This window comes from Saimiri boliviensis, chromosome 14 (assembly GCF_048565385.1).
Source record: "Saimiri boliviensis isolate mSaiBol1 chromosome 14, mSaiBol1.pri, whole genome shotgun sequence".
NCBI classification, from domain to species: domain Eukaryota; kingdom Metazoa; phylum Chordata; class Mammalia; order Primates; family Cebidae; genus Saimiri; species Saimiri boliviensis.
This window is the reverse complement of record NC_133462.1, coordinates 19,874,359-19,896,977: the sequence shown is the minus strand read 5'-3', so window position 1 is coordinate 19,896,977 and position 22,619 is coordinate 19,874,359. Positions and strand designations below refer to the sequence as shown.

The 22,619-nt window shown below is 51.8% G+C and overlaps 1 protein-coding gene across 2 annotated transcripts; it reads left to right on the top strand.

The window, feature by feature from the left end:
* Positions 1 to 8,494: 8,494 nt before the first annotated feature.
* CAPNS1 (calpain small subunit 1) lies at positions 8,495 to 22,378 on the top strand. Of its 2 annotated transcripts, none has more exons than XM_039467001.2 (11): positions 8,495 to 8,612; positions 9,419 to 9,633; positions 10,991 to 11,024; positions 11,330 to 11,419; positions 11,565 to 11,622; positions 11,720 to 11,784; positions 15,880 to 15,948; positions 16,050 to 16,128; positions 16,270 to 16,386; positions 21,605 to 21,663; positions 21,839 to 22,378. In XM_039467001.2, exons 2-11 carry the CDS (start codon positions 9,431 to 9,433, stop codon positions 21,863 to 21,865), a joined length of 801 nt encoding a protein of 266 aa, XP_039322935.2. In that variant the 5' UTR covers positions 8,495 to 8,612; positions 9,419 to 9,430; the 3' UTR covers positions 21,866 to 22,378. The 2 variants fall into 2 exon arrangements, with proteins under 2 accessions (XP_039322935.2, XP_039322934.2); XM_039467000.2 differs by having other exon boundaries at positions 9,416 to 9,633.
* The last annotated feature ends 241 nt before the right edge of the window (positions 22,379 to 22,619 follow it).

The window sequence follows — 22,619 nt, the reverse complement described above, 5'->3', positions numbered from 1 at the left end:
TGACCTCAAAGAGCTTTTTATCAGTGTTAAATCTGTAGAGATTAGCCACATTAGAAATTTAGAATTTTAGGCTGGGCACCATGGCTCACTCCTGTAATCCCAGCCCTTTGGGAGGCCAAGGTGGGTGGATCATGAGATCAGGAGTTCAATATCAGCCTGGCAAACATAGTGAAACCCCGTCTCTACTAAAAATACAAAAATTAGTGGGGCATGGTGGTGCACACCTGCAGCCCCAGCTACTCAGGAGGCTGAGGCAAGAGCATCACTTGAACCTGGGAGATAAAGGTTGCAGTAAGCCGAGATCATGCCACTGCACTCCAGCCTGGGTGACAGAGTGAGATTCCATCTTGGTGGGGGTGGAATAAATTTAGAATTTTAAATATTTTTTTAAAAAATTGCATGTATTTAAAAAAGTTTTTCAGCCAGGCGTGGTGGCTCATGCCTGTAATCCCAGCACTTTGGGAGGCTGAGGTAGGGGATCACTTGAGGTCAGGAGTTCAATACCAGCCTGGCCAACATAGTGAAGCCCCGTCTCTTCTAAAAATACAAAATTAGCTAGGAGTGGTGGCTCATGCCTATAATCCCAGCTACTCGGGAGGCTGAGGCAGGAGAATCGCTTGAACCTGGGAGATGGAGGTTGCAGTGAGCTGAGATCAAGCCACTGCACTCCAGCCTGGTCAACAGAGCGAGACTCCATCTCAAGAAAAAAACAACAACAAAAAAACCACACCAAATTCCTAGTCTACAAAAATGCAGGAAAAAGAAAATGGCTGTTTTAAGATGCTAATGGCCCTGTGCAGTGGCTCACGCCTGTAATCCCAGCACTTTGGGAGGCCTAGGCGGGCAGATCATGAGGTCAGGAGTTTGAGACCAACCTGGCCAACACAGCAAAACTTTGTCTCTTTTAATTTAAAAATAAAATCAGCCTGGCATGGTGGCAGGCACCTGTAATTCCAGCTACCTGGGAGGCTGAGGCAGGAGAAGAATTGCTTAAACCTGTGAGGCAGAGGTTGCAGTTAGCTGAGATTGCCATTGCACTCCAGCCCAGGAAACTTCGAGACTGCGTCTTAAAAAAAAAAAAAAGAGGCTGAGGTTTAGATAATGTTTTTGTTATTATGTTGGCCAGGCCGGTCACCAACTCCTGGCCTCAGGTGAACCTTCCGCCTCAGTCTCCCAAAGTGCTGGGATTACAGGTGTGAACCACTGCGCCCAGCTGGTACAGATTTACTTTGCTCTGTTGCCAGGCTGGAGTTCAGTGGCGCAATCTCAGCTCACTGCAACCTCTGCCTCCTGGGTTCAAGTGATTCTCATGCCTCAGCCTCTCAAGTAGCTGGGATTATAGGCGTGCACCACCACACCCAACTAATTTTTTTGTATTTTTAGTAGAGATGGGGTTTCACCATGTTAGCCAGGATGGTCTCAATCTCCTGACCTCGTGATCCTCCCACCTTGGCCTCCCAAAGTGCTGGAATTTTCTTGCTCATACAAAGTCAGCTGTGGGTCTGGGTGACTGTTGACGGCAGAAGTCCTCAATGCCAGGGCTCAGCCCTCTTCCTTCATGTGGCACCTCTGGGTTTGTCTAGCTCCCAGTGCAGCCCAGGTGGAGTACACAGAGCATGGGGCATTCTGCACTGCTTTCCCCCGCCCCACCCCCGCCACAAACACAGGGTCTTGCTCTGTCCATTTGGCTGGAGTGCAGTGGTTGCACTGGTTTCTAAATGCTTCTACAAGGAGCATTTAAAGTGTTCTATATCCAGGGCCGGGCGCGGTGGCTCAAGCCTGTAATCCCAGCACTTTGGGAGGCCGAGGCGGGTGGATCACGAGGTCAAGAGATCGAGACCATCCTGGTCAACATGGTGAAACCCCGTCTCTACTAAAAATACAAAAAAATTAGCTGGGCATGGTGGCTCGTGCCTGTAATCCCAGCTACTCAGGAGGCTGAGGCAGGAGAATTGCCTGAGCCCAGGAGGCGGAGGTTGCGGTGAGCCGAGATCGCGCCATTGCACTCCAGCCTGGGTGACAAGAGCGAAACTCCGTCTCAAAAAAAATAAAAATAAAAATAAATAAAGTGTTCTATATCCAACACTTCTACTTAATGTTTTATTGGTCAAAGTAAGTCACATAACTATCCCTGAGTTCAGCAGAGCCTGGGAGATGGCAGAGGGCATTAGTAATGCTTTCCCTACTGTCTCACTGCTGGTGCTGAAAATCCAATGAGAAAATACACACAAAATATTTCATTCATTTACTCAGCAAATGTTTACTAGGCACCTACCATGTGCCAACCACTCTTCTAGGAACTTGATACATACCTGTGAGTGAGTATATAGCAGTGGATGAGACAGATAGAAATCCCGGTCTGTGGCAAGCTCACATTCTAGTGGAGGAGACAGAAACTGGATAAATAGGTAGAGTACACAGGGGCAAGCCCAGCACTTTGGGAGGCTGAGGTGGGCAGATTACCTCAGGTTAGGAGTTCGAGACCAGCATGGCCAACATGGTGAAACCTTGTCTCTTCTAAAAATACAAAAAAAAAAAAAAAAAAAAAATTAGCAGGGCATGGTGGCAGGCACCTGTAATCTCAGCTACTTGGGAGGCTGAGGCAAGAAAATGGCTTGAACCAGGAGGTGGAGGTTGCAGTGAGCCAAGACTGTGCCATTGCACTCCAGCCTGGGCAACAAAAATGAAACTTTGTCTCAATAATAATAATAAAATAAAAAATAAAGTACGCAGTATGTGAGCAGGTGATAAATGGTAAGAGAGCAGAGACTGAAGAGGACCTTCCAGAGATCACTAGATGTTTAGACTTGGAAGATCTGCTCCCCAGACCTGGGGCTGCAAAGGGCCTTGGTAATGGAGCGGTGGCCTCCTGTCTTCACGTCTTCCCTGAGAGAGGCTGTTTGGATGTTGCTGTGTTTGCAGGGCTTCCATGCTGAATTTGTGTTCAGCTGGTAACATGCAGGTGACCCTGCCAGGAGGGCTTCTCCCTTTCTCCAGGAGGAAGAGATGAGGGTAGAGAGATGACAGGACAGATCACTAGGGACTTGGTGGCTGTCTTGAGAACCTTTTTTTTTTGTAACAGAGTTTCATTCACTCTCGTTGCCCAGGCTGGAGTGCAAAGGTACAATTTTGGCTTACTGCAACATCCGCCTCCCAGGTTCAAGCGATTCTCCTCCCTCAGCCTCCCCAGTAGCTCAGATTACAGGCGCCTGCTACTATGCCCAGCTAATTTTTGTATTTTTAGTAGAGACAGGGTTTCACCATGTTGGCCAGGCTGGTCTCGAACTCCTGACCGCAGGTGATCCAGCGGCCTCGGCCTCCCAGAGTGCTGGGATTAAAGGTGTGAGACACCGTGCCCAGCTAAGTACTTTTTTTTTTTTTTTTTGAGACAGTGTCTCGCTCTGTCACCCAGGCTGGAATGCAGTGGTGCAATCAAGGCTCACTGCAACCTCCATCTCCTGGGCTCAAGCAATCCTCCCAACTTAGCCTCCTGATTAGCTGGGACTAGAGGCACATTCCACCACACCTGGCTAGTTTTTGGTATTTTTTGTAGAGATGGGGTCATGCCATATTGCCCAGACTGGTCTAAAACTCCTGGGCTCAAGGGATCCTCCTGCCTCAGACTCCCAAAGTGCTGGGGTTACAGGCATGAGCCACCATGCCCAGCCCTGATGTGAGAATTTCTGACTCTGTCCTGGAGTGAGGCACAGCCAGGGTAGGGCTCTGAGCCAGCAGGGCCCTCACCTCACTCAGGTGGTCCCAGGCTCCCTCTGGCTCCATGAGGGGAGCAGACAGAAGGGAGCAGGGAGGCCAGGGAGAGGCTGCTGGGGTGACCAGGTGGGAGAGGCTGGATGCTGGGCCAAGGCGGGGGCAATGGAGGAGAAGAGTTTAGGTTCTGTAGGTGGAGCCAATATCTGCTCACAGGTTGGAGTGGGTGTGAAGGAGAGAGGCAAAGGACCACCCTGGGTGTCTGGCCTTAGTCACTGGAAGGACAGAGCTGCCACTGATCTAGGTGGGGAAGGTGGCAAGCGAGCAGGTTCTGGAGGAAGGCAGGAAGCTCAGTTTAGGATGTATAAAGCTTAAAATGCCTCTAAGATCTGCCATCCTTTGAACACGTTGCAGGATGTAGGAGCCTGGGGTTTGCAGGAGGTGTCTGGGCTGGAGATAGAAATTTGGGGGTTAGGACCAGGTGCAGTGGCTTACACCTGTAATCCTAGCCTTTTTGGAAGCCGTGGTGGGAGGATCACTTGAACTCAGGAGTTCAAGACCAGCCTGGGCAACACAGCAAGACTTCATGTCTACAAATAACTTAAAAAGAAAAAAGACAGGCCGGGCGCCGTGGCTCAAGCCTGTGATCCCAGCACTTTGGGAGGCCGAGGCGGGTGGATCACGAGGTCAAGAGATCGAGACCATCTTGGTCAACACGGTGAAACCCCGTCTCTACTAAAAATACAAAAAATTAGCTGGGCATGGTGGCGCGTGCCTGTAATCCCAGCTACTCAGGAGGCTGAGGCAGGAGAATTGCCTGAACCCGGGAGGCGGAGGTTGCGGTGAGCCGAGATCGCGCCATTGCACTCCAGCCTGCGTAACAAGAGCGAAACTCTGTCTCAAAAAAAAAAAAAAAAAAGAAAGAAAAAAGAAAAAAGACAAAGGAAATTTGGGTGTTGGCCGGGCATGGTAGCTTGTGCCTGTAGCAGTAGCTATTCAGGAGGTTGAGGCAGGAGGAGGATTCCTTGAGGCCAGGAGTTACAGGCTGCAGTGAGCTACAATCGTGTCACTGCATTCCAGCCTGGGCGACAGAGCCCCTGCCTCTAAGAACAAAACAAAAAGCTGGGTGTCGATAGCCTAGAGATAGGATTTAAGCTGTGCATGTAGGGGAGGTACCTCATGGCATGAGTGGTACAGAGAGGACAGGGTCCTGACACCTGGGGCTGGCCGGGAATAAGAGGTTAGGGGCCAGAACTAAATGACAATATGGTTAATTGTCAGTGAGTGCTGTGAGAAAGTACAAGTCATTTTGAAAGCAAATCACTGGAAGAAGCCTCACCTAGTCTCAGGTTGGGTGGAGACAGGGAGGGCTTCCTGGAAGAGATGACTCCTGAGCTGACACCCGAAGCTTGAGTAGCTACACAACGAGGCCAGAAAAAAAAGGGGGGGGCAGCAGGAGAGTTCCCGGCTGAGGGCATGGAGCCTGGCAGCAAATCAGCCCGGGAGAGAGCGGAGCAGTCAGTCTGGCAGGGAGGGGTGTGGTGAGAAGAGAATCTGGATTAGTCATCACCAATAGATTTGTTATCAGCCAAGCCAGGTCCAGATCTGGTTCTGCCACCCTCCGTGACCCTGCCTTTCAGAATCTCCATTTGCTCTCCTGCCTCGCAGATAAGGATTGTGTAGCAGTTACCTTGGCCTGGCTCCAGCAAGGCCTCAGGAAACACTAGCTGCAACGAGTTTTGTCTGTTGTGATCTTGTTATGTGAGCTACTATCATATGCATTAAATTATTGTTATTATTTTTTGAGACAGAGTGTTGCTCTGTCACCCAGGCTGGAGTGTAATGGCATGATCTCCGCTCACTGCAATCTCTGCCTCTGAGTTCAAGCGATTCTCCTGCTATAGCCTCCTGAGTAGCTGGGATTACAGGCATGCACTACCATGCCCGGCTAATTTTTGTATTATTAGTAGAGATGGGGTTTCACTGTGTTGGCCAGGCTGGTCTCAAACTCCTGACCTCAGGTGATCCACCCGCCTCCCAAAGTGTTGGGATTATAGGCGTGAGCCACTGCGCCCAGCCAATATATTCATTATGTTATTAACATATAGGGTAGGCCGGGCGCGGTGGCTCAAGCCTGTAATCCCAGCACTTTGGGAGGCCGAGGCGGGTGGATCACAAGGTCGAGAGATCGAGACCAACCTGGTCAACATGGTGAAACCCCGTCTCTACTAAAAATACAAAAAAATTAGCTGGGCATGGTGGCGCGTGCCTGTAATCCCAGCTACTCAGGAGGCTGAGGCAGGAGAATTGCCTGAACCCAGGAGGCGGAGGTTGCGGTGAGCCGAGATCGCGCCATTGCACTCCAGCCTGGGTAACAAGAGCGAAACTCCGTCTCAAAAAAAAAAAAAAACATATAGGGTAGTGGTTAAGGATACAGGCTAGGGAGCGTGGCTGCCTGGGTTTAACCTCAGAGGTTTACTTATCTGTAAAATGGGGATAATAAATAGCATGGATGTCACAGGGCTGTTAGGAGAACGAGGGAGCTGATGGACATAAAGCACTTGCACGAGCTTGACAATTACGTGTTTTTATATTATTTAAGGATGACTAAGGAGTCCACTAGCTGAGGAATACAGGGGGCCTGCAGACTGAGGGAACAGCTTGGGCAGACACAGACACAGAGCTAGTAGCTGTTATTTACAAAGCATTTACCACCTATTTATTTAGATGGAGTTTTGCTCTTGTTGCCCAGGCTGGAGTGCAATGGTGCAATCTCGGCTCACCGCAACCTTCGCCTCCCAGGTTCAACTGATTCTCCTGTCTCAGACTCCCAAGTAGCTGGGATTAGAGGTGCCCACCACTACACCCAGTTAATTTTGTATTTTTCAGTAGAGACAGTGTTTCTCCATGTTGGTCAGGCTGGTCTCGAACCCCTGGCTTCAGGTAATCTACCCGCCTCAGCCTCCCAAAGTGCTGGGATTACAGGGGTGAGCCACTGCATCGGTTATTTATGTTTTTGAGACAGAGTCTCACTCTGTCACCCAGATTGTAATGCAGTGGCATGATCTTGGCTCACTGCAACCTCCACCTCCTGGGCTCTGTCGATCTTCCCACCTCAGTCTCCAGAGTAGCTGGGACGAGGTGCATGCCACCACGCTCAGCTAATTTCTGTATTATTATTATTATTTGTAGAGACAAGGGCTCATTAGATCAGCCAGGCTGGTCTCAAACTCCTGGGCTCAAGAGATCCTCCTGTCTCAGCCTCCCAAAGTGTGGAGATTACAGGCGTGAGCCACGGTGCCCAGTCGTTGCTTAATTTCTTTTGTAAATCAGTATTCCTGCAGCTGTCATTTAATTCTGATAGGTGCCTAGTGGTATGGAGCAAGCCATGTTCCCATTTTACAGATGAGAAAATCGCTGCTCAAGAACATCAAGTCACTCTTTCAGTTATTACAGGCACACCAGGATTCAACTCAAGCCTAGCCAGCCTCCAGGGTAGGGGCTAAGAGTCAGCCAGCCTGTATGGGGGCCAGATTTAGCTCCCTGCAGGAGTCCTGAAATGCTGTAGCCTGTAATCCGAGCACTTTGGGAGCCCAAGGCAAGTGGATCGCCTAAGGTCAGAAGTTTATCAGCCTGACCAACGGGGTTTCGCCATGTTGATCATGATTCGCCATGATTCATGATTTGCCATGAATCTCGCTATCTCCCAGGCTGGAGCTCACATGGCTTGATCTTGGCTCACTGCAACCTATGCCTCCCCAGTTCTAGCGATTCTCTTGCCTCAGCCACCCGAGTAGCTGGGATTACAGGCATGTACCACCAGGCCCAGATAATTTTTGTATTTTTAGTTGAAACGGAGGCTCGCTCTGTCGCCAGGCTGGAGTGCAGTGGTGCGATCTTGGCTCACTGCAACCTATTCCTTTTGGGTTCAAGCGACTATCCTGCCCCAGCCTCCTGAGTAGCTGGGACTACAGGCATGCATCACCACGCCCAGCTAATTTTTGTATTTTTTTAGTAGAGACCGGGTTTCACCATGTTGGCCAGGATGGTCTCGATCCGATCTCTTGACCTCGTGATCCACCCCCATCGGCCTCCCAAAGTGCTGGGATTACAAGCGTGAGCCACCGCACCTGGCCATATTTTTTAAGTAAATAAAGAAACCAGGTCGTGACCAAAGGAATCTTCCTGTGTCTGAGGACTTTTGAGACTGGCATAGAGGATACCCTTTGGGCTGGTCCAGCAAACAACGATTCCGGTGGCCCCTGACCGGGGCGGAGCGTCGTTAAGGGGAGCTTGGAAGGCGGCGAAGGCCCTGCCTGCGGTTTGACCGCCATCCGCGCTGCTGCAGGCACCGGCAAAGGCAGTCCAGCCTAAGTCCTCGCCAAAGACTCGAGCGTACAGCCAAACCATACTCCAGGCCTCCAGGAGCTGTTTGTCGCGACAAGACCTGGAGAGGGCCGTGTGGAGTTCCTTAGTGAGTGGACCGAAAACCGAAACTCTGGAAGGGTATAGGCAGGCAGGCCCTGGGGCGAAAACTCACATTACGACACTGGGAGGGGGGCGGGTCCCCTCCGAGTTCTCGCCCGCGGGCGCCTCAACCCAGACCTGAGGGGTGTAGGTCAGACTCAGCCTACCGAGTCAGGGCGAGCTTAGGACCTCCAGCGCTAGAAACGCGCAGGGCGGAGTCCAGATTCGCGTCCCGCCAGCCTGGGCGTGTTGGGGTGCGTTTGCGCAGTTTTCACTTCGGCTCTAGGACCGCGCGGGCAACTGCGGGGCCGCCGTGCAGAGTCAGACCGGAGAGTTGCGGCCTGAGTCACCGGCCCCGCCCTTCGGAGCCGGACGCAGCAGGAGGCCGGGGAGCGGCAGCGGAACGGACCCCACGGGACCTCCGGACCTGTGCGGTGGTAAGCGCCCGGCCCGTACCCCCTCCCCGCCCTGCAATCCTGGCCCTGGCGGTCCCCAGACCCGGCGAGACCGTGAAGTCTCGGCCTCAGGGGTCCCCAGATCCATGGTCTCAGATTCAAACCCCCAGACCTGTTCTACCCAATTTTAAGCCGTCCTGGGGACCCTTCCCCACCCTCTGTCTCATGATCCAAAATGCAGGCCCATAGATTTCCGAGATACCCCGTGAATTCTTCCTTGGTGCGTTCTGAACCGCGATCGAAGATCTGTGCCCCCAGTTCCAGCGGGGGACCCCATTATCCGGGACCCCGGGGATCACAGCCACGATCTTAGACCCAAGCCCACAGACCCAAAGGTGACACTGGAATCCTGCCGCTGGGAACATGTAAATTCTCAAGCCGGCTTTGGGAGTTCCTAAACCCCGCCCTGGGGCCCTTTAGGCCGTGGATGTTTGCTCCGCGCCCATGACCCGCCAAGGACCTCTCCGTTCAGTTCCGTCGGGCACGTCTTACACCAACTTGGAGTCCCCACCAAGAGAACCCCCACCAGACCTGCACCCTCCGCTTAACGCGTGCGCGCAGCCCAGGCTCCCTCAAGCCCCACGGGTGCCTTTTAGACCCCAGGAGGTTGCAAACCTGATTCCCCGTTCCTGCCCCACCCATCCGAGGACAGTCCACCCTCGCAGGCTCAGACCCCCACCGGGGGCCTCAGATTCCTCCTCGAGGTCCAGCTGCCGGAAATGCGTGTTTGAGGGAAGGGTGTGGGCTCAGGCCGACGCAACCACCCGTCCCTTTTTTCCCCCCAGCAGTGAGTCGCAGCCATGTTCCTGGTTAACTCGTTCTTAAAGGGCGGCGGCGGCGGCGGCGGCGGGGGAGGCGGGGGCCTGGGTGGGGGCCTGGGGAATGTGCTTGGAGGCCTGATCAGCGGGGCCGGGGGCGGCGGCGGCGGCGGCGGCGGTGGTGGAGGCGGCGGTGGCGGTGGAACGGCCATGCGCATCCTAGGCGGAGTTATCAGCGCCATCAGGTGAGGTGGAGACTCTTGGAGGGGCGGGGCCTAGGAGCGGGGGGGGGGGCGCCTCAGAAGGGGCGGGGCCTGGGGAGGAGCGTCATCTAACTAGACTAGAATTAACCTGAGGCAGACCTGGGTACCTGAATTAGGCAGGGGTGGCCTGGTTTGGGAGTCCTGCCATAAAGGGGTGGACCCCAATGAAGCTGATATCAGTTCTTGGGGGCAGGACACAATATGGGAGTGGTCTGATTGTGTGGGTTCAGGACAATGTGGTCCTCAGAGTACTGATCTGGAGGTTTGGGGGCGGGGCTTATGGATCTGGGCCCGGCCTGCATTGGCTACCCTGGAAACTAACGTTAAAGGGGCGGAGCCAATGCGTCGGAGTGACATTTTACAGAAGGGGCTCGACTTATGAGTGCGGTGAGAGGTTTTAGGTGGGTTAATGAGGATGTGAGCTCAGGAGTAACCAAGGCCTAATGGGATAGGAGAAATGGCCCAAAATGGGCTGGGCCTGCTGGAAACTGGCTGGATTCACGTAAAAAAATGTCCTGATAGGGGTAAGGCAGGTTGGCCTAATTAGCCATGGCCACTTAACAGTGATCCCTTGAAGGGGCGGGGACCTATGGATGGGGTAGGATGTTGGGAAGATAGCCATTTAGAAAGCCGGCCAGGGCCGGGCGCGGTGGCTTAAGCCTGTAATCCCAGCACTTTGGGAGGCCGAGGCGGGTGGATCACGAGGTCAAGAGATCGAGACCATCCTGGTCAACATGGTGAAACCCCGTCTCTACTAAAAATACAAAAAATTAGGTGGGCATGGTGGCGTGTGCCTGTAATCCCAGCTACTCAGGAGGCTGAGTCAGGAGAATTGCCTGAACCCAGGAGGCGGAGGTTGCGGTGAGCCGAGATCGCGCCATTGCACTCCAGCCTGGGTAACAAGAGTGAAACTCCGCCTCAAAAAAAAAAAAAAAAAAAAAAAAAAGAAAGCCGGCCATGGAGTGGGGTCTTGGGCAGAAGGCACCGAAGGAGGATGAGGCCTTGGGAAGCTGGGGCAGAGCCTCTATAAAGTGAGCTCTCCGAGGGGCAGGGTCTATTGATTCTGTGTGGGATTTTTAGGTTGAGGGTGGCCAAGAGGACTGGACTCTGCCATTGGGTAGGTATGCCTGGCGGGAGTGGAGCCTCCCAGGGCAGGGTTGGCCTGATAAAAGGAGAAGGGGGCCAGACCAGGGCATTGTGGATTAGGACAGGTGAAGATAAGAACAGGTGAGGGGCACAGCAACCAAGTAAGGAAGGTGGCCTTGGGGCTAATGGTTCTGCTGCTCTGCCCGTTGGAGGCCCCACCAGGCGCTAACTCCTCCCCCTTATCTCTTTGCAGCGAGGCGGCCGCGCAGTATAACCCGGAGCCCCCGGTAAGCCCCTCTGCAGCCAGCCCCATTTCTCCCTCCAAGGCTTCTTCAAGGTCCCATCCCTGTTCCTGTTGGGGAGCCCCACCTTCCACCCCTTCTTGTGACTTTCCTCTGCCAGTTCCTCCCGGGCCATGTCTGCAGCTTCGCCATGGGTTTTCGCCATCGCTGACATCCGCACTCCTCATTCTTTTTTTCTCATCGAGCCACCCATCCCACTATGACTTCCCCACCCAGGGTGCCTCGATGTGAGGAGCTGTCCTGGGCGGGTCTCCTCCCCCTACCAGCTCTGAGCTCTCCTCCCTCTGCAGCCCCCACGCACACATTACTCCAACATTGAGGCCAACGAGAGTGAGGAGGTCCGGCAGTTCCGGAGACTCTTTGCCCAGCTGGCTGGAGATGTAAGTAACCTGGGGTCCCTGGCCCTGTCCTAACCCTTCCATCCCTTCCCTTGTGGTTACGTAACAATCCCAGTGTTCCCTTTCTCCATGACATTTTCAGACCCCTTTCAGTCACCCCTGACCTCCCCCTAACTTCCGCCTGCAGGACATGGAGGTCAGTGCCACAGAACTCATGAACATTCTCAACAAGGTCGTAACACGACGTAAGTGACCAGGGTCAAGGCATAAAGCAGGTTTAGAGGCAGAGGGGCTGGAGTGGCTTTGACCTCTGGCCTCTGACTTTTAACCTGTTGCCCACAGACCCTGATCTGAAGACTGATGGTTTTGGCATTGACACATGTCGCAGCATGGTGGCCGTGATGGATGTATCCTTGGCGGTAGTGTAGGGGAGGCTCTGGGTGCACAGGGAGTTTTTGAAGAGTATGTTTGGGAAGCCAAAGTGTAGCATTCCTATCTGCAGATGTGTAAATGCATACGTCAGAACAAACTCACCTACAGACATGTGGCAGTAAATCATAACAATACCACTGTCCGGCTGGGCACGGTGGCTCAAGCCTGTAATCCCAGCACTTTGGGAGGCCGAGGCGGGTGGATCACGACGTCGAGAGATCAAGACCATCCTGGTCAACATGGTGAAACCCCGTCTCTACTAAAAGTGCAAAAAATTAGCTGGGCATGGTGGCACGTGCCTGTAATCCCAGCTACTCAGGAGGCTGAGGCAGGAGAATTGCCTGAACCCAGGAGGCGGAGGTTGCGGTGAGCCGAGATGGCGCCATTGCACTCCAGCCTGGGCAACAAGAGCGAAACTCCGTCTCAAAAAAAAAAAAAAAAAAAATACCACTGTCACAGCTGGCATTTTAATTATATAAAGTGACCAAATCTTCACAACCACCTTGTTGGACAGGCACAATTTTTTTTTTTTTTTTTTTTTGAGACGGAGTTTCGCTCTTGTTACCCAGGCTGGATGGAGTGCAATGGCGCCATCTCGGCTCACCGCAACCTCCGCCTCCTGGGTTCAGGCAATTCTCCTGCCTCAGCCTCCTGAGTAGCTGGGATTACAGGCACGGGACAGGCACAATTATTATACTCCATTTTACAGATGAGAAAACTGAAGCTCAGAGAGAAACAGTCATTTGTCTCAAGTTACAAATAAAGGTCGGGCGTGGTGGCTCCACCTGTAATCCCAAAACTGGGAGGCCGAGGCAGACAGATTACCTGAGGTCAGGAGTTCGACACCAGCCTGGCCAACATGGTGAAACCCCATCTCTACTAAGATACAAAAATTAGCCAGGTGTGGTAGCAGGCACTTGTAGTCCCAGCTACTCAGGAGGCTGAGGCAGGAGAAGAATCCCTTGAACTTGGGAAGCAGACGTTGCAGTGAGCCAAGATCACGCCACTGCACTTCAGCCTAGGTGACAGAGCAAGACTCCATCTCGGGAAAAATAAGTAAATAAATTAGCCAGGTATGGTGGTGGGCACCTGTAGTTCCAGCTACCTAGGAGGCCGAGGCAGGAGGATCACTTGAACCCAGGAGGTAGAGGTTGCAGCGAGCCAAGATTGCACCACTGCACTCCAGCCTGTGCAGCAGAGCTAGACTCCATCTCAGAAAAAGTTATGAGCTGGTGTGGTGGCTTATGCCTGTAATCCCAGCACTTTGAGAGACCCTGAAGTCAGGAGTTCAAAACTAGCCTGGCCAATATGGTAAAACCCCATCTCTATTAAATACAAAAATAAGCTGGGCATGATGGTGCACACTCGTAGTCCCAGCTACTCGGGAGGCTGAGGCAGGACAATCACTTGAACCCAGGAGGTGGAGGTTGCAGTGAGCGGAGATTGAGTCACTGCACTCCAGCCTGGGCAACAGAGGAAGACTCTGTCTAAAAAAAAAAAAGATTATAAATAAAGAGCAGGTGGCAGGATAGGAATTTGGACTCAGGTCTTTTGGGCTTGACAACCCAGTTTATAACAGCCACATGCACATATACACACACACACCCCCAAGAGCACACCCACATACATGAAGGTGTATGAAGCAGTGTGCACAGGAATACATGGACATTTGTACGTGGGCCAGCAGTTACCTGATCTTGGATACATGTACATTTTTATTTATTTTTGTTTTAAAAAAATACAGAGACAAGCTTTTACTATATTGACTTGGCAAGTCTTGAACTCCTAACCTCAAGAAATCCTCCCACCTCAGCCTCTCAAAGTGGGATTATAGGCTTGAGGCACTGTGCCTGGCCTCATGTACATTTAACACACAGGGCAATACAGACACACACATATATATTGTGTCATGTGAGATATTCACAGACATATTACATTTGAGTGAAGCAATCTCAACTCTGCCCCTTAACCAGGTTGCTGAACCTCTCTATGCCTCAATTTTCCTGTCTGTAAAATGGGTGAATGATAATGGTGATACTGAATTGGAACTACATGCAAAAGGTTTAGCACAGTGCATAGTGCATAGTACATGGTCTGTACACATTAGTTCTTTGTTTTTCTTTTTGAGATGAAGTCTCCCTCTGTCGCCAGTCTGGAGTTCAGTGGCGCGATCTTCTCTCACTGCGACCTCCACCTTCTGGTTTCAAGCAATTCTCCTGCCTCAGCCTCCCGAGTAGCTGGGATTACAGGCATGTGCCACCACCACACCTGGCTAATTTTGTATTTATAGTAGAGATGGGGTTTCTCCATGTTGGTCAGGCTGGTCTCGAACTCCTGACCTCAGGTGATCCACCCGCCTCAGCCTCCCATAGTGCTGGGATTACAGGTGTGAGGCACTGCACCTGGCCTTTTTTTTTTTTTTTTTTTAATTATTTATTTATTTTTAAAGACAGGGTTTCACTATGTTGGTCAGGCTAGTATTGAACTCCTGACCTCAGGTGATCTGCCTGCCTTGGCCTCCAAAGTGTTTGGATTATAGGTGTGAGCCACCACGCCTGGCCTTTTTCTTTCTTTTTTTTTTTAATGAGACAGAGTCTTGTTCTGTTGTCAGGCACCAAGCTTGGGTGCAGTGGCACAATCTTGGCTCACTGCAATTCCCGCCTCCTGGGTTCAAGCAATTCTCCTGCCTCAGCCTCCCGGGTAGCTGGGACTACAGGTGCGCGCCACCACGCCTGGCTAATTTTTGTATTTTTTAGTAGAGACGGGGTTTCACCATGTTTGCCAGGATGGTCTTGATCTCTCTCTCTTTTTTTTTTTTTGAGACGGAGTTTCACTCTTGTTACCCAGGCTGGAGTGCAATGGCGCGATCTTGGCTCATCGCAACCTCTGCCTCCTGGGTTCAGGCAATTCTCCTGCCTCAGCCTCCTGAGTAGCTGGGATTACAGGCACGTGCCACCATGCCCATCTAATTTTTTTGTATTTTTAGTAGAGACGGGGTTTCACCATGTTGACCAGGATGGTCTGGATCTCTTGACCTTGTGATCCACCGGCCTCGGCCTCCCAAAGTGCTGGGATTACAGGCTTGAGCCACCGCGCCCGGCCTGGTCTTGATCTCTTAACCTTGTGATCCACCCACCTAGGCCTCCCAAAGTGCTGGCATTATAGGCGTGAGCCACGGCGCCTGGCCGAGACAGAGTTTCATTCTGTTGCCCAGCCTGAAGTACAGTGGCACCATCTCAGCTCACTGCAACTTTCACCTCGTAGGATTGAGCGATTTTCCTCCCTCAGCCTCCTGAGTACCTGGGATGACAGGTGTGTGCCACCACACCCAGCTAATTTTTATATTTTTAGTAGAGGCAGGGTTTCACCGTGTTGGCCAGGCTGGTCTTGAACTCCTGACTTCAGAGTGATCCACCCACCTCAGCTTCCCAAAGTGCTGGATTACAAGTGTGAGCCACTGTGCCTGGCCTATCAAGAATGTTCTGGCTGGGTGCGGTGGCTCAAGCCTGTAATCCCAGCACTTTGGGAGGCCGAGGCGGGTGGATCACGAGGTCAAAAGATTGAGACCATGCTGGTCAACATGGTGAAACCCCGTCTCTACTAAAAATACAAAAATATCAGCTGGGCATGGTGGCACGTGCCTGTAATCCCAGCTACTCAGGAGGCTGAGGCAGGAGAATTGCCTGAACCCAGGAGGCAGAGGTTGTGGTGAGCTGAGATCGTGCCATTGCACTCCAGCCTGGGTAACAAGAGCGAAACTCTGTCTCAAAAAGAATTTTCTGAATGAGCAATTAACAACTCTTTTCAGGCAACAAATTTGTACTTTAGAGTAGTTGAATATAATTTCTGACGGTTATGTTTAAAGAGAATCCTTATTTAGAAATATAAGTGAAAATATGTATGTATAAAATGAAAAATAAAACCACATGCCAGGTGATGTGACGAGGGCTGAGCGGGAGTTGGAGTGTCAGCCCTGGCTCCCCTGCTTGCTGTGTCACCATCGTGTCCACACTGCATGTGGTGCGTGCATCTGGGTGTAGCTGTCACTCTTCTTAACACCCTCCCACCAGAGCGACACCACAGGCAAGCTGGGATTCGAGGAGTTCAAGTACCTGTGGAACAACATCAAAAGGTGGCAGGTGTGTAGCAACCTCTGAAATCGCTGGTACCCAGACCCCCTAGCCACAGAGACACCATGCCCCACCATGCTCACTTGGACCCTATCTCTCTGTCCCCTCAGGCCATATACAAACAGTTTGACACTGACCGGTCAGGGACCATCTGCAGCAGTGAACTCCCAGGGGCCTTTGAGGCTGCAGGTATGGCCAGCAGGGACGTGGTGGGGCTGGGAGTGGGATGGGTGAGAAAAGCTCCACTCAGCTGGTCTGGGCCTGACTCCTGGGCACGGGAGCGGGTTGGCCCATGTGACCCCCACACCTGAAGGACGAAATCCATCTCAGGGTTCCACCTCAACGAGCATCTCTACAACATGATCATCAGACGCTACTCAGATGAAAGTGGGAACATGGATTTTGACAACTTCATCAGCTGCTTGGTCAGGCTGGATGCCATGTTCCGTGAGTGACGCCCCAGCTGTCTTCCTGGGTGGGGATTCCTGTGACTTCTGTGGGCCAATGTCTCCTCTAAGCCTGACTGAGGTGGACAATGCTGGGGGCATGGCAGTGACTGAATCAGCCCCCGTTTCTGCCCTCATGGAGCGCACAGTCTAGTGGTGAAGAGATAAATCCCCAGACACTAATAGTTCAGACTGGTGATGGCTGGGAGAGGGGAAGCTCAGGGCAGAGTGATGGGTTGTGATGGGGGCAGCACAGGCCAAAGGTCTAGGGCTCTGGTTGGGGAAAGAGTGGGCAGAGCATGCTCAGATGTGTTTGGGGAAGCCTAGAGGGCAAATCCAACCCAGGAGGCACCTGATGCAGCCCAGGGGGTCAGGGAGGGCTCCTGGACAGGGAGCATTGAGTCCTGAGGGATGAGAGACTTAGTGAGAAGGTAGGGAATGCAGGTGCAGGCTGAGGGAACAGACTGTGCAAAGGCCTAGGAGGGAAAGAAGCTGGGGCTTCTGGTGCTTTTTGTTAGATTTCTTTCTTTCTTTTTTTTTTTTTTTTTTGAGACAGAGTCTCGCTCTTGTTGTCCAGGCTGGAGTGCAATGGCACAATCTTGGCTCACTGCAGCCTCCTCCTCCTGGGTTCAAGTGATTCTCCTGCCTCAGCCTCCTGAGTAGCTGGATTACAGGCACCACCATGCCCATAATTTTTCTATTTTAAGTAGGGACAGGGGTTTCACCATGTTGGCCAGGCTGGTGTCGAACTCCTGACCTCAGGTGATTCACCCACCTTGTCCTCCCAAAGTGCTGGGATTGCAGGCATGAGCTGCTGCGCCTGGCCAGGATTTATTTTATTTTATTTTATTTTATTTTATTTTTATTTATTTTTTTTTTTTGAGACTGAGTTTCGCTCTTGTTACCCAGGCTGGAGTGCAATGGCGCGATCTCGGCTCACCGCAACCTCCGCCTCCTGGGTTCAGGCAATTCTCCTGCCTCAGCCTCCTGGGTAGCTGGGATTACAGGCACGCGCCACCATGCCCAGCTAATTTTTTTTTTATTTTTTTATTTTTAGTAGAGACGGGGTTTCACCATGTTGACCAGGACGGTCTCAATCTCTTGACCTCGTGATCCACCCGCCTCAGCCTCCCAAAGTGGGATTACAGGCTTGAGCCACTGCGCCCGGCCCAGGATTTATTTTAAAGAGTGCTTAAGCTAGGGTGCAGTGGAGAAGCAGACAGTTGGGAGGCGCAGTAGGGACTAGATCATGAGGGCTTTTATGAGTTTTTTGTTTGTTTTTAAGAGACAAGGTCTCTGTCTTCGAGGCTGGAGTGCAGTGGCACGATCATGGCTCACACAGCCTCAACCTCCTAGGCTCCAGCAGTCCTCCAGCCTCAGCTTACTGAATACCTGGGACTACAGGCACACACCACCATGCCTTGTTGGCGACCTTCGTGGTCGCTAGATGTCGGGGACCGTCCGGGATGGGTAGGCACGTCTGCCGGGGGTCTCTCGACCTGCAAGAGGGTCCCAATACCTGGAAGAGAGAGTGCGCTTGAGCGGGGATCTGGAGGGCTGATAGGCCGTGCCTAAACAGCAAATTTTATTTTTCAAAGGCCAGGAATAAATACACTTTCTTGGCTCTGGTTTACGTCATTGCAAGAGGAAATGCAAATGTATACCTTACATGGCCTATACAATTGAAAAGTCAGATACACAATCAGTGGTTGTAAAAAGTAACAGAATTTCCTGTGATCACAAAGCTTGTTTACATCCAGACATTATTCCTCCTGGCTGCAGGTATCTCTGGTTTGATCTTGTTTTAGAACTGAGATGTGAAAAGGTTTTCTGGTTTTCCTCATCAGAATATCTTTTAACCGGATTCTCCTTTGTCTACTCCTGACTCAACTTATCTCAACTTCCCCATTCAGGAGTCTCTGAGTCAGAAATCAAAGCCATCCCTTATGGTGGCATTTGCTTTGCAAATATCCCGACAGTTAAACCATTATCTAGGGTAGCAGGCAGTCAGGCAAGTAAAGAAAAGGTTTAAACTTATTCTTAAAGAAAGAGTTATAAAAAGTTAAAAGCAGGAACCGGTTGCTGGCAGGGGGTTGCTGGCAGGGGGTCACTTGGTCTAGCAGCACCGCATAGTTTTAGGCCCAAACGATATTGTGGTTGATATTAGAAACTGATCATCCATCTTTAAGTTCCTTTCTTCCGGATAGCTCGACTGCCTCCAGTAGGAAACTGTGTTTGGGATCAAACTCACCGTATAGTGAGACTCACGCCTTTTGGGGGTCTCGCACGGGAATGTTCCCCACATGCCTGGCTAATTTTTTCTTTTTTTTTTCTTTTTTTTTCTTTTTCTGAGACGGAGTTTCGCTCTTGTTACCCAGGCTGGAGTGCAATGGCGCGATCTCGGCTCACCGCAACCTCCGCCTCCTGGGTTCAGGCAATTCTCCTGCCTCAGCCTCCTGAGTAGCTCGGATTACAGGCATGTGCCACCATGCCCAGCTAATTTTTTGTATTTTTAGTAGAGACGGGGTTTCACCATATTGACCAGGATGGTCTCGATCTCTTGACCTCGTGATCCACCCGCCTCGGCCTCCCAAAGTGCTGGGATTACAGGCTTGAGCCACCGCGCCCGGCCAGCCTGGCTAATTTTTTAAATGTTTTGTGGATATAGGGTCTTGCTATGTTGCCCAGGCTGGTCTTGAACTCCTGGGCTCCAGCAGTCCTCCTACCTCAGCCTCCCAAAGCCTTGGTATTATAGGCTGCATGTGGCCTTATGAGTGTTAATGTACTGAACACTGAAGACATCACTGAGAAGTAGGAATTACTATCCTTATTTATTTATTTATTTATTTATTTTTGAGATGGAGTTTCGCTCCTTACCCAGGCTGGAGTGAGCCACTGCGCCCGGCCTTATCCTTATTTATTTTTTGAGACAGTCTCGCTCCATGTTGCCAGGCTGGAGTGCAGTGGCGTGATCTTGACTAACTGTAACCTCTGCCTCCCAGGCTCAAGCGATTTTTTTGCCTCAGCCTCCCAAGTAGCTAGGACTATAGGCATGCACCACCATGCCCAGCTAATTTTTGTATTTTTAGTAGAGATGGCGTTTCACCATGTTCGCCAGGATGGTCTTGATCTCTTGACCTCGTGATTCACCCACCTCGGCCTCCCAAAGTGCTGGGATTACAGGCACGAGGCACGGCGCTCAGCCATTACTATCCTTATTTTATGGAGGAGGAACTTAGGGTTCAAGGAGGCAAAATTTCATGTTCATAATTACCCAGCTAGGAAGTTGCAAAGCCAGAATTTGAACTTAGATCTGTCTGAGCTCTGAGCTGAGTGAGAGGAGTTAGGAGCAGTAGACATGATTAGGTCATACAGGATTGTGTGTGCCAAGTTTGGGGGTGATCAGATCTACCAGGGACATTGGGGAGCCATGGCAGGTTCTAGGCAGAGGGAGGGACAGGGTCAGGTTTGGCTTTAGAAAGATCCCTTGGCCTCTAGGCTGGGCCTGATGACTCATGCCTGTAATCCCAGCACTTTGGGAGGCTGAGGCAGGTGGATCACCTGAGGTCAGGAGTTCAAGACCAGCCTGGCTAACATGGCAAAACCACATATCTACTAACAATACAGAATTTAGCTGGGCATGCCTGTAATCACAGCTACTTGGGAGGCTGAGGCAGGAAAATCGCTTGAACCCGGGGGGCAGAGGTTGCAGTAAACCAAGATTGTGTCACTGCACTCCAGCCTGGTGACAGAGTTTAAGACTCTGTCTTACAAGAAAAACAAGAAATTCGCTGGGCTTTGTGGCACATGCCTGTAATCCCAGCTACTTGGGAGGCTGAGGCAGGAGAAACACTTGAACCTGGGAGATGGAGGTTGCAGTGAGCTGAGATCATGCCACTGCACTCCAGCCTGGGCGACAGAGTGGGACTCTGTCTCCAAAAAAAAAAAAAAGGCCAGAGAGTGCAGGACACTGGGTGTGGACACCGGAGGGTGGTAACTGAGCGGAGACAGTGGTGTAGGCATCTTGTCTAGATTTGCTGTGGGTGGGGATCATGAGTCAAGTTTCAGGGCAGGAGTGGGACCTGCAAGACGCTAGGGACAGGAAGTCAAGTGTGCAGAGCCTCCCAGTAGCAGAGATGTCAGTAGGAGGCCGGGGCAGGGCAGAGGTGATGTCAGTACACAGAGGCCATTATTGAGCGGGGTAGCAGCTTGGATTCCAATCCTGATTTCTTCACTTTCTTGCTATGTGATCTGGGGCACGGCCCCCTCATTTTTTTCTCTCTCCTTTTCCTTTTTATATTTATTTTTGAGATGGAATCTTGCTTTGTTGCCCAGACTGGAGTGCAGTGGCGTGATAGCTCACTGCAACCTCTGCTCCCAGGTTCAAGTGATTCTCCTGTCTCAGCCTCCTGAGTAACTAGGACTACAGGCACGTGCCACCATGCCCAGCTAATTTTTGTATTTTTAGTAGAGATGGGGTTTCACCATCTTGGCCACGCTAGTCTTGAACACCTGACCTCGTGATCCTCCGGCCTCGGCCTCCCAAAGTACTAGGATTACAGGTGTGAGCCAGTGTGCCCAACCACTTTTTAGCGGAGTTTCGCTCTTGTTACCCAGGCTGGAGTGCAATGGCGCAATCTCGGCTCACCGCAACCTCTGCCTCCTGGGTTCAGGCAATTCTCCTGTCTCAGCCTCCTGAGTAGCTAGGATTACAGGCACACGCCACCCATGCCCAGCTAATTTTTTGTATTTTTTTTAGTAGAGACGGGGTTTCACCATGTTGACCAGGATGGTCTCGATTTCTTGACCTCGTGATCCACCCGCCTCAGCCTCCCAAAGTGCTGGGATTACAGGCTTGAGCCACCGTGCCCGGCCACTTTTTAGTTTTTTAAAAAACAGAGATGATGTCTCTGTTGCCTAGGTTGGTCTCGAACTCCTGGGCTGAAGCGATCCTCCCATCTTGGCCTTCCAGAGTGTTGGGATTAGAGGTGTGAGCCACCACGCCCAGCCTGTGCCTCATTTTAAAATGACACTTATATCACAGAGTTGGATTAAATGAGTTAATACCTGCAAAGCACTTTACACAGTGCTGGGCACACAGTAAATACTCAGGGAAGTGCCAGCTGCTATTAGTGTCATCCCATATACTTGTGTAATGTTATTATGCTAAAAACCAGTCTCCTATCTTCCCTACCCTCAAACCTCCTCATCTCCTCCAGGCGCTTTCAAATCTCTTGACAAAGATGGCACTGGACAAATCCAGGTGAACATCCAGGAGGTAAGAACCCCGATTTTGGGGTGTGGGTGCCTGGGGGGACCCCATCCCTCAGCCCTTCATACCAGTCCTGAGCTTCAGTCCTGTCCCTCCTATTTTGCCAGCAGCCCCTGGGTGAGGACAGACGGGCTGGTGCTCTGGTGTTCCCTCTCCTCATTCTCTGCCCTCCTCTCCCCAGTGGCTGCAGCTGACTATGTATTCCTGAGTGGAACCCCCAGACCCACCCCCTCACCGCCTCGCTGTGGGAGTCACCTGGAGCCTCGGTCTTTCCCAGGGCCGATCCGGTCCACAGTCACATCTTCGTGGGGCCCGTTGACCTGTCAAGCTTTTGTTCTCCCAGCAATTGTTACCCAACTTTTCAACATCCAGGGCCCAACATCCCTGCCTGAGTTCCCCCTGGCTCTAGGACAGTCTAACAAGCTCTGCCCAAGGGTCTCCCCACTCCCACCACGCCCCGTGCACACCTGCTCTGTAGCCTCTCCCGTGTCCCTGTGCCAAGCCTAGCACTTGTGATGCTTCCGTGCCCCAAGGGCCCTCTCCTAGTTCTGGGAGGATGACTCCAGTCTCTGCACGCCCTGGCACACCCTTCACAGTTGCCACCCAGGCAGCCAAGCTCCAGGCCATGCCAGGCCCACGTGCCCGAGTGCCTTTGTCTATATTCTGCTCCCAGCCTGCCAGGCCCAGGAGGAAATAAATGCACCCCAGTTGCTGCTCTCTATGGGATCTGCCTCCTGATCTGAGAGAGGAGGGGTGGCTCAGGCTCTGGGTCCTGGGGAGCGCTGGAGGTGGTGGATTTGTCTGCAGGGCTGGATTCATGGATCTCCTGGTCTTTTTCTTGTCTGCATTTGTTTTCTTATCCTGAGGCGTAGCCTTGTTCTTGCTGATCCCTCTCAGATCCTGTGGAGGCTGAGACAGGACCCAGAAGCGCGGGTAATTTCTGCTTCCAGAGTCTGGGATGG

Excerpts from the sequence above, each read along its gene's own strand:
- CAPNS1 (XM_039467001.2), top strand. The coding sequence starts at position 9,431 with ATGTTCCTGGTTAACTCGTTCTTAAAGGGCGGCGGCGGCGGCGGCGGC. Across the intron at positions 11,623-11,719 it reads CAACAAGGTCGTAACACGAC|ACCCTGATCTGAAGACTGAT; the intron begins GTAAGTGACCAG and ends TGTTGCCCACAG. Across the intron at positions 11,785-15,879 it reads GCATGGTGGCCGTGATGGAT|AGCGACACCACAGGCAAGCT; the intron begins GTATCCTTGGCG and ends CCCTCCCACCAG.